This window comes from Gossypium raimondii, chromosome 1 (genome assembly GCF_025698545.1).
Source record: "Gossypium raimondii isolate GPD5lz chromosome 1, ASM2569854v1, whole genome shotgun sequence".
Classification (NCBI taxonomy): domain Eukaryota; kingdom Viridiplantae; phylum Streptophyta; class Magnoliopsida; order Malvales; family Malvaceae; genus Gossypium; species Gossypium raimondii.
In genome coordinates, this window is record NC_068565.1 from 5,672,162 (window position 1) to 5,685,337 (window position 13,176).

Genomic DNA, 13,176 nt, shown 5'->3' on the forward strand with positions numbered 1-13,176 from the left:
AAAAATTATTAGATAAAAATATAAATTAAATGAAAAAAAGGAGAAAGGGACACTTATTTCAATATAAGCTTGTTATATATATGATATAGATGATTCTTAATTTTGCTATACTTTTTATTATTAATAAATTAAATTTTTCGTAATTTTATTAAATAATTTAAGATTAAATTTTATTAAATAATTTAAGATTAATATTTGATGTATTAATCAATATTTTTTTTGAATTTAAATTATTTATCATTTAAATAACCTGAAAGGGGGAAGGAGATCAATAAAATGAAAGTTACTTTATTGCCTACAAACTATTCTGTCTGTATTGATAAACGTGTTGAACATAAATGGCGTAGGTAGTCCCAGTGTGAACGTTAGGTCAGTCATTTTAGGGTGGGTTTGAATGAGCGGTTGGGTGCGGTGCGGTGCGTTTAGCTTACTTTTTGTCTCACGCTACAGTACCGCTACAGTATCTAATCTCACCGCCACCGCTATTTTTATACTAACCGCTGGTAAACGCACCGCCCATTCAAACCCAACCTTAGTCTCGGATAACCTTTGTTCATCCAAACCAAAGTATATTTTAGTCATATTAGTCATTTTTTGCTATACTTTTTTATTATTAATAAATTAAATTATTTTTCGTAATTTTATTAAATAATTTAAGATTAATATTTGATGTATTAATCAATAAAAAATTTGAATTTAAATTATTTATCATTTAAATATCCTGAAAGGGGTAGGAATTGATTGGCCAACAACTATTTTGTCTGTATTGATAAACATGTTAGAAAATAAATGGCGTAGGTAGTCTCAGTGTGGACTTTTAGGTCAGTTCACATTTGTTCATCCAAACCAAAGCAAAAAAGATGAGCAAATCAGGCTGCTTAAAGCTTCACATCGCCATGTTTCCCTGGGTTGTATATGGTCATTTCATCCCCTTCCTTCATCTCTCAAATAAGTTGGCTCATAAAGGCCATAAAATTTCCTTCATTTTGCCTAAAGGAGTGCAACCAAAGCTGGAAAACATGAACCAATACCCCAACTTGATTCAATTCGTTCCTCTAGTTATACCCCATGTCGATGGCCTCCCTCCAGGTGCTGAAACTACATCTGTTATTCCTCTGAACCAACAAAAATACCTTGCTTTTGCTGTAGATTAAACCAGGGACCAAGTTGAAGGCATCCTAGGGGCTTTAAAACCAGATATGGTTTTTTATGATTTCTGGTTTTGGATCCCAGACTTGGCTCGCCAACTTGGGATCCACTCCATATGCTATGTAGTGGTTTCCTCGATGATCATGTCGTTAGGATCAAACATCAGGACGATAACCAAAGAAACGACTGTAGAAGAGGTGGCGAAATTGCCTCCTGATTACCCTTCTTCCACTGTGAAATTCAAAGGTGAAGAGGCTGCTGCATTGTTGTTTGAGGCTAACGATTTCGGGAGTGGACTGTCGTTTGGGGAACGCACAAGGACTGCTGTGAGTGGAAGTGATGCCATTGCCTTCAGGACTTGCCGTGAAACCGAGGGACCATTTTGCGACTATTTTGCTCGAGGAATTGGGAAGTCTGTTTTGTTGACAGGGCCTTGCTTGCCAGAAACGAATACCCAACAGCTTGATGAGAAATGGGTTAGTTGGTTGAGCCAGTTCGAGCCAGGGTCTGTTGTGTTTTGCTCCTTTGGAAGCCAGAGTGTGTTGCAGAAGGATGAGTTCCAGGAGTTGGTGCTTGGGTTTGAGCTATGTGGGCTACCATTTTTGGTAGCTTTAAAGCCCCCCCAAGGATTCTCGACTGTTGAAGAAGCTCTGCCGGAGGGGTTTCAAGATAGGGTTGGAGGAAGAGGGTTGGTGTATGGAGGTTGGGTTCCACAAGAGCAGCTATTGCACCACCCTAACATCGGCTGTTTCGTTAACCACTGTGGGTATGGAACGATGTGGGAGTTTTTGCTTAGTGACTGCCAAATCGTGTTGATTCCTGAAATTGGGGATCAAATTTTGAACACCAGATTAATGGTGGAAGAACTCAAGATTGGAGTTGAAGTGGAGAGAGGTAAAAAGAGGGAGGTTTCAAAGGAGTCATTGAGTGAAGTCATCAAGTTTGTGATGGACAAGGACAATGAAACAGCTAATATGATGAAGAGAAACCATGCTAAGCTGAAGCAAATACTATCTAACAGGGATCTTCAAGAAGGATATATCAACAATTTCATCCAAGCTCTGCAAGATCTTGTCAAATAGAGTGGCAAAATCCAAGCAATTGGTTAGAAAATGAAACTGAATCATAGGTATGATTATTGTTTTATCACATTCTTATTTTCTAATTGTCCATGCTTTTATTAATTTCAAATAAAGCAATGTTTATTAAATTACAATTTTAATATATAAATAAAAATTCAAATAAACTTTAATTGAAAGTTCCAATGAAATGAAAATTTGAAATTCAAATAAAATTCAAATAAAATATCAATTTAAAGCAATATTTATCAAATTACAATTTAAATATATGAATAAAATTTATAATAAATATAATTTAAATAAAGAAAGCAATATTTATTAAATTACAATTTAAATATATAAATAAAAATTCAAATAAAATTTAATTAAAAATTACATTGAATTGAAATGAAATTCAAATAAAATATCAATTTAAAGCAATATTTATTAAATTATAATTTAAATATATAAATAAAAATTTAATTCAACAATTACATGACAAATGAAGTTATAATTAAAAAAGAAAAAAAAAGTGAAATGAAATTGAAATCAAATTCAAATGAAAAAAAAATTCGAAATGCCAATACATGACAGGCCCACACTTGTGACAGCCTTGTCAAAACAGGCCACCCAATGGTTGGCACCAGCGGCCCAATGTGCCAGATCAGCCTGTCAATGGCCGATTTCAAAAAAATTAAATTTTGTCAGGCCTATGAGGCCTAATCTGTGTCAAATCGGCCACTCAATGGCCGGCATCAGTAGACTAGACCTGCGCTGACATGTATCGGGGTAGGGCCCAAAATTTTATTTTCTTTTTTTCCCCTTTTTACCCCTACTCAACCACTATGGTCCCCCACTTTAAATGTCCCAAAATTCGAGCACCATCGCCGATAACTATCGTTCACCGTCGATCACCGTCGCTGATCACAGTCGTTCATGGTTGATCACTGTCATCGATCAACATCTATTACTACTGATCAAGGCTGATCACCGATCACCTCTGTCGATCACCACTGATCACTCTATGGGTCCTAATCCTAATTCTCTTTTAAATGACGACAAAAACATTGCTAAAAATATGAATAAGGTAAATTTTATACCAAATGACCCATTTACTTTGAATAACTATGATAACTTGTTTTTTAAACAAGAAATATAACATTTTATATTTATTATAAATGCAGGATCAGTACCGAATTGTGAGACCTTGATTGCATGATCTTGAATATTTTCGAAAAATGCTTTTCGAAAAATCAACTATTGGCAAACAAACGAACCCTAAGTGCCTCTACTTATATGATTTTAGTCATCACACACGGTTGAACAACATAACCATATATCATAAAAGAGGGACACTTGTTTCAATATAAGCATGGTATATATATATATATATGTGTGAGATATAGATGATCCTTAATCTTGCTATACTTTTTTATTATTAATAAATTAAATTGTTTTTCGTAATTTTATTAAATAATTTAAGATTATATTTGATGTATTAATAATAATAAAATTTGAATTTAAATTATTTATCATTTAAATATCCTGAAAGGGAGAGGAATTGATTGACACGAAAGCTTTTCTTGAAATTTATTTTATGGCCGACAACTATTTGTCTGTATTGATAAACATGTTAGAAAATAAATGGCGTAGGTAGTCTCAGTGTGGACTGTGGACTTTGATGTCAGTTATTTTCGTGTCAGATAACTTTGTTCATCCAAACCAAAGCAAAAAAGATGAGCAAATCAGGCTGCTCAAAGCTTCACATCGCCATGTTTCCCTGGGTTGCATATGGTCATTTCATTCCCTACCTTCATCTCTCAAATAAGTTGGCTCATAAAGGCCATAAAATTTCCTTCTTTCTGCCCAAAGGAGTTCAACCAAAGCTTGAAAACCTGAACCAATACCCCAACTTGATTCGGTTCTTTCCTCTACATATACCCCATGTCGATGGCCTCCCTCCAGGTGCTGAAACTACATCTGTTGTTCCTATGAACCAACAAAAATACCTTGCTTTTGCCGTAGATCAAACCAGGGACCAAGTTGAAGGAATCTTAAAGGTTATAAAACCTGATATGGTTTTTTATGATTTCTGGTTTTGGATCCCAGACTTGGCTCGCCAGCTTGGGATCCTCCCCATATTCTATGTAGTGGTTTCCTCGATGATCATGTCGATTGGGCCAAGCACCAAGACTCTAACCAAAGAAATGACTGTAGAAGAGGTGACGAAATTGCCTCCTGATTACCCTTCTTCCATTGTGAAATTCAAAGCTGAAGAGGCTGCTGTATTGTTGTTTGGGGCTGAGGATTTCGGGAGTGAACTGTCGTTTGGGGAACGGATAAGGACTGCTGTGAGTGGAAGTGATGCTATTGCCTTCAGGACTTGCCGTGAAACCGAGGGACCATTTTGCGACTATGTTGCTCGAGGATATGGGAAGCCTGTTTTGTTATCAGGGCCTTGCTTCCCTGAAACAAAGACCCAACAGCTTGATGAGAAATGGGTTAGTTGGTTAAGCCAGTTCGAGCCAGGTTCTGTTGTGTTTTGCTCATTTGGAAGCCAGAGTGTGTTACAGAAGGACGAGTTCCAGGAGTTGGTGCTTGGGTTTGAGCTATGTGGGCTACCATTTTTGGTAGCTTTAAAGCCACCCCAAGGATTCCCGACTGTTGAAGAAGCTCTGCCGGAGGGGTTTCAAGATAGGGTTGGAGGAAGAGGGTTGGTGTATGGAGGTTGGGTTCCACAAGAGCAGCTATTGCACCACCCTAACATCGGCTGTTTCGTTAACCACTGTGGGTATGGAACGATGTGGGAGTTTTTGCTTAGTGACTGCCAAATCGTGTTGATTCCTGAAATTGGGGATCAAATTTTGAACACCAGATTAATGGTGGAAGAACTCAAGATTGGAGTTGAAGTGGAGAGAGGTAAAAACAGGGAGGTTTCAAAGGAGTCATTGAGTGAAGCCATCAAGTTTGTGATGGACAAGGACAATGAAACAGCTAATATGATGAAGAGAAACCATGCTAAGCTGAAGCAAATACTATCTAACAGGGATCTTCAAGAAGGATATATCAACAATTTCATCCAAGCTCTGCAAGATCTTGTCAAATAGAGTGGCAAAATCCAAGCAATTGGTTAGAAAATGAAACTGAATCATAGGTATGATTATTGTTTTATCACATTCTTATTTTCTAATTGTCCATGCTTTTATTAATTTCAAATAAAGCAATGTTTATTAAATTACAATTTTAATATATAAATAAAAATTCAAATAAACTTTAATTGAAAGTTCCAATGAAATGAAAATTTGAAATTCAAATAAAATTCAAATAAAATATCAATTTAAAGCAATATTTATCAAATTACAATTTAAATATATGAATAAAATTTATAATAAATATAATTTAAATAAAGAAAGCAATATTTATTAAATTACAATTTAAATATATAAATAAAAATTCAAATAAAATTTAATTAAAATTACATTGAATTGAAATGAAATTCAAATAAAATATCAATTTAAAGCAATATTTATTAAATTATAATTTAAATATATAAATAAAAATTTAATTCAACAATTACATGACAAATGAAGTTATAATTAAAAAGAAAAAAAAGTGAAATGAAATTGAAATCAAATTCAAATGAAAAAAAAATTCGAAATGCCAATACATGACAGGCCCACACTTGTGACAGCCTTGTCAAAACAGGCCACCCAATGGTTGGCACCAGCGGCCCAATGTGCCAGATCAGCCTGTCAATGGCCGATTTCAAAAAAATTAAATTTTGTCAGGCCTATGAGGCCTAATCTGTGTCAAATCGGCCACTCAATGGCCGGCATCAGTAGACTAGACCTGCTCTGACATGTCCCGGGGCAGGGGCCAAAATTTTCTTTTCTTTTTTCCCCTTTTTACCCCTACTCAACCACTATGGTCCCCCACTTTAAATGTCATGCTTCAACCTAAAATTCGAGCACCATCGCCCATAACTATCGTTCACCATCGATCACCACCGCTGATCATAGTCGTTCATGGTTGATCACTGTCATCGATCAACATCTATTACTGCTGATCAAGGCTAATCACCGATCACCGCCGTCGATCACTGTTGATCACCACTGATCACTCCATGGGTCTTAATCCTAATTCTCTTTTAAATGACGACAACCGCATTGCTAAAAATATGAATAAGGTAAATTTTATACCAAATGACCCATTTACTTTGAATAACTATGATAACTTGTTTTTAAACGAGAAATATAACATTTTATATTTATTATAAATGCAGGATTAGTACCGAATTGTGAGACCCCGATTACATGATCCTGAATATTTTTTCGATCTGAGGGTTTTGCCATATTTGAACGCTGTGAGTTTTAGGGTAGCCATGTACATTCAGATAGCCGATCTACAGGCCAATTTAATATTGGCCTTAGTTGAAATATGACGCCCAAAGGCACACATGTTTCACCTCTCATGTGGGGAGGTCACCATTACACTGCAAGACGTAGCAGTCTAGCTGGGGATGTCTATTAACAACGAAGTAGTGACAGGGCCTAGAAAATTGCTCGTTCCGTGGGGCACTTGCGAATGGTTACTTAGAAGAATGCCCCCAATGATGAGGAATGAAGATTGGCCAGTCTTAAATTTACCTGGTAAGAACAAACTTCCAAAATCTACCTAGCAGTCTAACGCAAATGGACATTATCTACGCTGCAAGAGCGTTTATTCTGCAACTTATAGGTGGAGTACTGATGTCGGACGTGAGTCAAAATAAAGTCCACATCATGTACCTCCTCTTACTAGAGGACCTTGAGCAAGCCGAGATATTTAGTTGGGGCTCTGCAGTATTGGCATGCTTATACAGCAAGCTTTGTCGAGCAACAAAACCGTCTACCAAAACTATGGGTGTAACACTCCTAACCCGTATCTGTTGTCGGAATAGGGTTACAGAGCATTACCGAAGTTTTCAAATCTTACGAACACATATTTATAAACATTTCATATCATATCATTGAACATATTAAATCTAAACCAAATCATTCATATTGTCCCTTACACGAGCCTTCGAGGCCTTAAATACATATTAGAAACAAGTTGGGACTAAATCAGAAACTTAGAGAATTTTTCAAAAAAAATTAAAAATTTTCAACACTGCAGGGGTCACACGGCCAAGAGACACGACCATGTCTTAGGCCGTATGGACATTCGAAGTATGGACACACGATCATGTTCTAGCTTGTGTCCATACTCGTGTAACTCACTAACTTGGGTCACACGGCCAAGCCACCAGGCCGTGTACCCTTCGAAATAACCTCACACGCCCGTATGTCAGGCCGTGTGCTAGGCCGTGTAACAACTTGACTTGCAACCCTTTGAAAGCTACAGGGTACACACGGTCGTGTCACCTAACCGTGTGTCACACACGGCAGTGACACGCTCATGTGTGGACGAAAATAGGCCATTTTACAAGCCATTTTTGTAATGACCCAAAATTCAAGGTCATAAAAAAAATATGATATCGAGCCTCCGTCTTAGTAAATTGAGTCATAAATAATTATTAGAAGCAATTATGAGTTTAGTGGAGTGCTTAATTAGGTATTAATTAGGTGAATTTAGCCTAATTTAAAGTAATAAGGAAAAAGGATCAAGTTGAATAAAGAATGAAAGCCTAATTATAGATTAAAAGAAAGTAAAAGGGCTAAAATGGCAATTAAGCCATTTATATGAAATGAGGCAGCATATATGCATTAAAATCTAAGATTTTATTTAAGTTATACATAAATATTATATATATTATTATTATAATTATTAACCATTATTATTATTATTATTATTATTATTATTATTATTATTAAATAAAGTAAATAGTAGACAATTGTATGGTAATAAAATATACATGTGTAAAAATTATATTTGTACATTTGTAAACTAAACACTCAAATTACTTATAATTTAAGTATGAAGATATTTTATAATTATTAATTGAATTAATTATATTATAATATTTTATATAATAAATAAATTAAAGACATGACAAGTGTATGATGATGATAAGGTACAAATGTAATAATATTTATGTGTACAATCGTAATAAATGTAAATGATATTAAAATAGATATTTACTAATTATTATTTTTAAGTTAAAGATATTTATTAAATTAAATAATTAAACTATGAGACTTTTATTTGATAAACAAATTAAATATGACAATTGTAATTAAATCATTGGTACAAATGTAGAAATATAGGTGTGACCAAATGTAAAATAAGTATTGTTATTAAAATAGATATTTATTATAATCATTATATTATGTTAATAAAATAAATAAAATATAAAAAGAAACAAAAACAAAGAATAGAAACAGAATTGAGACGAGAAGCAGGGGAGAAAAGTGAAAGAAAAGGGTAAGAAAAATAAAAGAGAAAATTAGGGATTTGAAGCTTGAAACTTTAATTGGTAAGTTTAATCAAGTGCTTTTCTTATAAATTTGATGTTCTTGGAATCCAAGAGGTGAAATACTCTTGGATTTAAGTTGAAATTTTGAAAGTTAATAGATTTTTAGTAGGGTTTATGTTGATAGAAATTTTGATTGGAATTGAATAAAGGATTGAATTGTAAACTAAGCCATAAGTTTTGAGTTTTAGGGATTAAATTGAAATAAATTCGAAATTGGGAAAATATGCTCAAATTTTAATAGTTAAATTTTAGTTTGGATGAAATTTGAATAAAAATAGAGTGTGAATTGAATTAGGAAAGTAAGTGAACTTAGTTAGGATCAAATTGAGAATAATGAAGAAATTTAATAGAAATTCAATTATTTACCATAATTAGTGTTGTAATTAATAGTGTAAATTATTATTATTTTCGTAGCTAGCAAAGAACCAGAAGCATCGGTACAGAAGGGAAAAGAGAAGATTATCGAGGAGTAAACCCGAGAAAATCATGGTTTGTATTACTATAATTCAAATCACTTTTTATTAAATGTTTTATATAAATTTTATATTTAATAAATGAGTATAAGGTAAGTGTTAATATTTGAGTTGAATGGGAATTGATTGGAAGGTGAATGTGTATGTATAATTGAATTGTATATTGATTTGAATGTGAAATTGAATATTGACTTGAAAAAAAAATGGAAAGGTGAATTTTGAATTGAGTTGTGATTAAAAGTGAAAAAGTGGAATTGAATTGAAATGTGAATTTGGAGACCCTATTAACTAGTCGGGCTGAGTCGGACATAGTTGGCATGCTATAGGATTGGAAGAGTTCAGGGATACTTCGACCTCGAGTCGATGAGCCACTGGGTGTTATTATATTTCTTTGGATAGATTCGATGAGGTACTGGGTACCAACTTTCTTCGGCTTTGCCGATGAGACACTGGGTGTTAACTATTGCTTCGAACTATCCGAATGAGGCACTGGGTACTATGCCCATACTGGAGTGTTTGGTTGGATCCGTGTATCCGCCAAAGTCCGAGTTTTGTTAATAGGGTAAATAATGAAATGATAAACTGAATAAGTTGATCAATCGAGCTATTGAAATGAAATGAAAAGTTGAATGGTGAATTGAAATGTGATATGAGATTGAGAAATGAATCTGAGGTTCAAAATGTGTCCAATTTCCAAATTGTGGATATATGATATTAATTGATGAATTATTAATGTTGAAACATGAAATTTGAGTTTAAATTTGTATGTATGATTTTATACATTACATGCTTATTAATATTATAATTTGAATTATGGTAATACCACTGAGTATGAAATACTCAGCGTACGGTTATTTCCGTGAGCAGGTCATTAGAGTTTAAGGTCCAGTTTAGCATCCAGAAAGATCCCAACTCCATCAAGAAAACTTTGGTGATGTATTTCTTCCTTTTATTTAAGTGGCATGTACTAGGTGATTGTACACGAGTCATATATATATAAATATATATGCTAAATGATCTTGGTTGTAAGTAAATGGTTATAATCTTTAGAATGATAAATAAAGTAGCGTTTTAAAGTATAAAATTATTGATTGAAATATTGGTGTTGGGTTTTTTTTGTTTTAAGTTTTCAGGGGGTTTTATGTAAAAATAAGCAGAAATGCTGTCGAAATTTTTAAAAAAATGAAGCCAATTAGCATAAATTTATATGAATTTATGATTCTTTTATATATATTCGTGATATATTAAGAATAATTTGTGAATTGTCCGAGATGTCTGATAATGCCTCGTAATCCTGTTCCGGCGACGGTTTAGGGTTAGGAAATGTTACAATTTTTCTCACCCATCAAGGCATATACCTACAACAAAAAATGCAAATATACACAAACCATAACAAGACACCAAAATCATGCATATTCTAGCGTCATACTCATTTAGCTTCGTACATATGCAAATTTGTAAAAAAAGTACAAAAACTCGTAGCTATAATTTACGAAATAACTTCGTAAACATGTACGAGTTAGGACTGAATTTTTTTTTCCTTTTAAAGAAATCAGAACTGAATTATTATTTAATAATAATCTTTTAAAAAAGATGATTATAATATATCTATTGGGTAAGTAGAAAACAAGAATATTTGATTATTCGTTGATTAGAAGTTATACATACTCCGTTTAATAATTACAATAGGAAAAACAGAGTTGGCATGCGTAATTGCCTTCGTGTCAGCGTCTCTAATTTCTTAGAGGTAATGATTACAAAATATAATAAAATATTTTCAGTATGGACAAACATGATGAAGAAAAAAAAGGCGTTTGTTGTGCAATTGTTAATGGTAGGCGTTATAATTAGATCGGTTTTTTGTCTCTCAGATCACATTGTGCAAGCAAAAAAAGAAAGATGAGCAAATCAGGCCACTCAAAGCTTCACATCGCCATGTTTCCATGGGTTGCCTATGGTCATTTCATCCCCTTCCTTCATCTTTCTAATAAGCTGGCTCATAAAGGCCACCAAATTTCCTTCTTTCTGCCCAAAGGAGTTCAACCAAAGCTTGAAAACCTGAACCAATACCCCAACTTGATTCGGTTCTTTCCTCTACATATACCCCATGTCGATGGCCTCCCTCCAGGTGCTGAAACTACATCTGTTGTTCCTATGAACCAACAAAAATACCTTGCTTTTGCCGTAGATCAAACCAGGGACCAAGTTGAAGGAATCTTAAAGGTTATAAAACCTGATATGGTTTTTTATGATTTCTGGTTTTGGATCCCAGACTTGGCTCGCCAGCTTGGGATCCTCCCCATATTCTATGTAGTGGTTTCCTCAATGTCGATGGGGTTAAACACCAAGGTACTAACCAAAGAAATGACTGTAGAAGAGGTGATGGAATTGCCTCCTGGTTACCCCCTTTCCACAGTGAAACTCAAACCTGAAGAGGCTGCTGTAATGTTGTTTGAGGCTGAGGATTTCGGAAGTGGACTGTCGTTTCGGGAACGGATAAGGACTGCTGTGAAAGGAAGTGATGCCATTGCCTTCAGGACTTGCAGTGAAATCGAGGAACCATTTTGTGACTTTGTCGCTGAAGGATTTGGGAAGCCTGTTTTGTTGTCAGGGCCTTGTTTGCCTGAAACGAATACCCAACAGCTTGATGAGGAATGGGTTAGTTGGTTGAGCCAGTTCGAGCCAGGGTCTGTTGTGTTTTGCTCATTTGGAAGCCAGAGTGTGTTGCAGAAGGATGAGTTCCAGGAGTTGGTGCTTGGGTTTGAGCTATGTGGGCTACCATTTTTGGTAGCTTTAAAGCCACCCCAAGGATTCTCGACTGTTGAAGAAGCACTGCCGGAGGGGTTTCAAGATAGGGTTGGAGGAAGAGGGTTGGTGTATGGAGGTTGGGTTCCACAAGAGCAGCTATTGCACCACCCTAACATCGGCTGTTTCGTTAACCACTGTGGGTATGGAACGATGTGGGAGTTTTTGCTTAGTGACTGCCAAATCGTGTTAATACCTGAAATAGGGGATCAAATTTTGAACACCAGGTTGATGGCGAATGAACTCAAGATTGGGGTGGAAGTGGAGAGAGGTAAAAACAGGGAGGTTCCAAAGGAGTCATTGAGTGAAGCCATCAAGTTTGTGATGGACAAGGACAATGAAACAGCTAATATGATGAAGAGAAACCATGCTAAGCTGAAGCAAATACTATCTAATAGGGATCTTCAAGAAGGATATATCAACAATTTCATCAAAGCTCTACAAGATCTTGTCAAATAGAGAGTCCAAGTTGCAAAACAAGAAGAATATATCCATTTCATTATTTGGAATGAATTGAAGAGTAGTCCTTGCAGATTAGCTCTCAAAAGGATTTGGTCAAGGTTCTTTCACCATGTTAAACGGCATCTAATGATGCTGCTCATTTTCTAGCCAAAAATGGACTGAATAGTAATACTGCCACTATGTGGGTGGAAGATTACCCACCCATTCTTCATCTTTATGTCATCACTGGTGCTATGAAAATGTTCAATTTCAACAACAATAGCAAAAAAGTCATCCAATAGGGTAATGTAATTTGGAATGAATGTTGTTCCTAATCTACACTTAAAAATGTCATCATTTATTTATCTTTCTTTTTTGCGTTAGGGGTTAAATAAGTTCAATTCAGTCTCAATTAACCTCTCAAACAATAAAAGCATATCAAATGGTTTCCGCTGTTGATAGTTAATGTGTTGATGTGGCTATTCATGACAGCTGAATAGACTATTATGATGCTAACATGACAAGTCCACATCAACAAAAATAATTTTTTAAAATACAATATTTAAAAATATAAATTCAAAATGAATGGAAGTCTCGTATTTATTTGTTAGATTAATTCTGAATGTAGTTTTTTAAATTATAAAAAGTTTAAAAATAAAAACATTATAAAAATTGTAAAAATGAGAAATAAAATTTTAAAAATAAAAATAATTTAAAAATTAAATTCAAAATATATCTAGACAAACGGACATCCACTTTCAATTGAATTTTGACAGCAGTTTGTTCATATTTATTC

General features: G+C 34.5%; 2 protein-coding genes and 1 pseudogene across 2 annotated transcripts; all 3 read left to right on the forward strand.

Moving 5' to 3' along the window:
• Positions 1 to 799: 799 nt before the first annotated feature.
• On the forward strand, positions 800 to 9,244 carry LOC105778578 (UDP-glycosyltransferase 79B2-like; annotated as a pseudogene).
• LOC105778568 (UDP-glycosyltransferase 79B2) lies at positions 3,651 to 5,490 on the forward strand. The gene has a single exon (XM_012602293.2). The coding sequence runs from the start codon at positions 3,944 to 3,946 to the stop codon at positions 5,312 to 5,314; it is 1,371 nt and encodes a 456-aa protein (XP_012457747.1). The 5' UTR covers positions 3,651 to 3,943; the 3' UTR covers positions 5,315 to 5,490.
• LOC105778586 (UDP-glycosyltransferase 79B6) lies at positions 5,227 to 12,751 on the forward strand. The gene is made up of 2 exons (XM_012602310.2): positions 5,227 to 5,361; positions 11,006 to 12,751. Exons 1-2 carry the CDS (start codon positions 5,345 to 5,347, stop codon positions 12,396 to 12,398), a joined length of 1,410 nt encoding a protein of 469 aa, XP_012457764.2. The 5' UTR covers positions 5,227 to 5,344; the 3' UTR covers positions 12,399 to 12,751.
• The last annotated feature ends 425 nt before the right edge of the window (positions 12,752 to 13,176 follow it).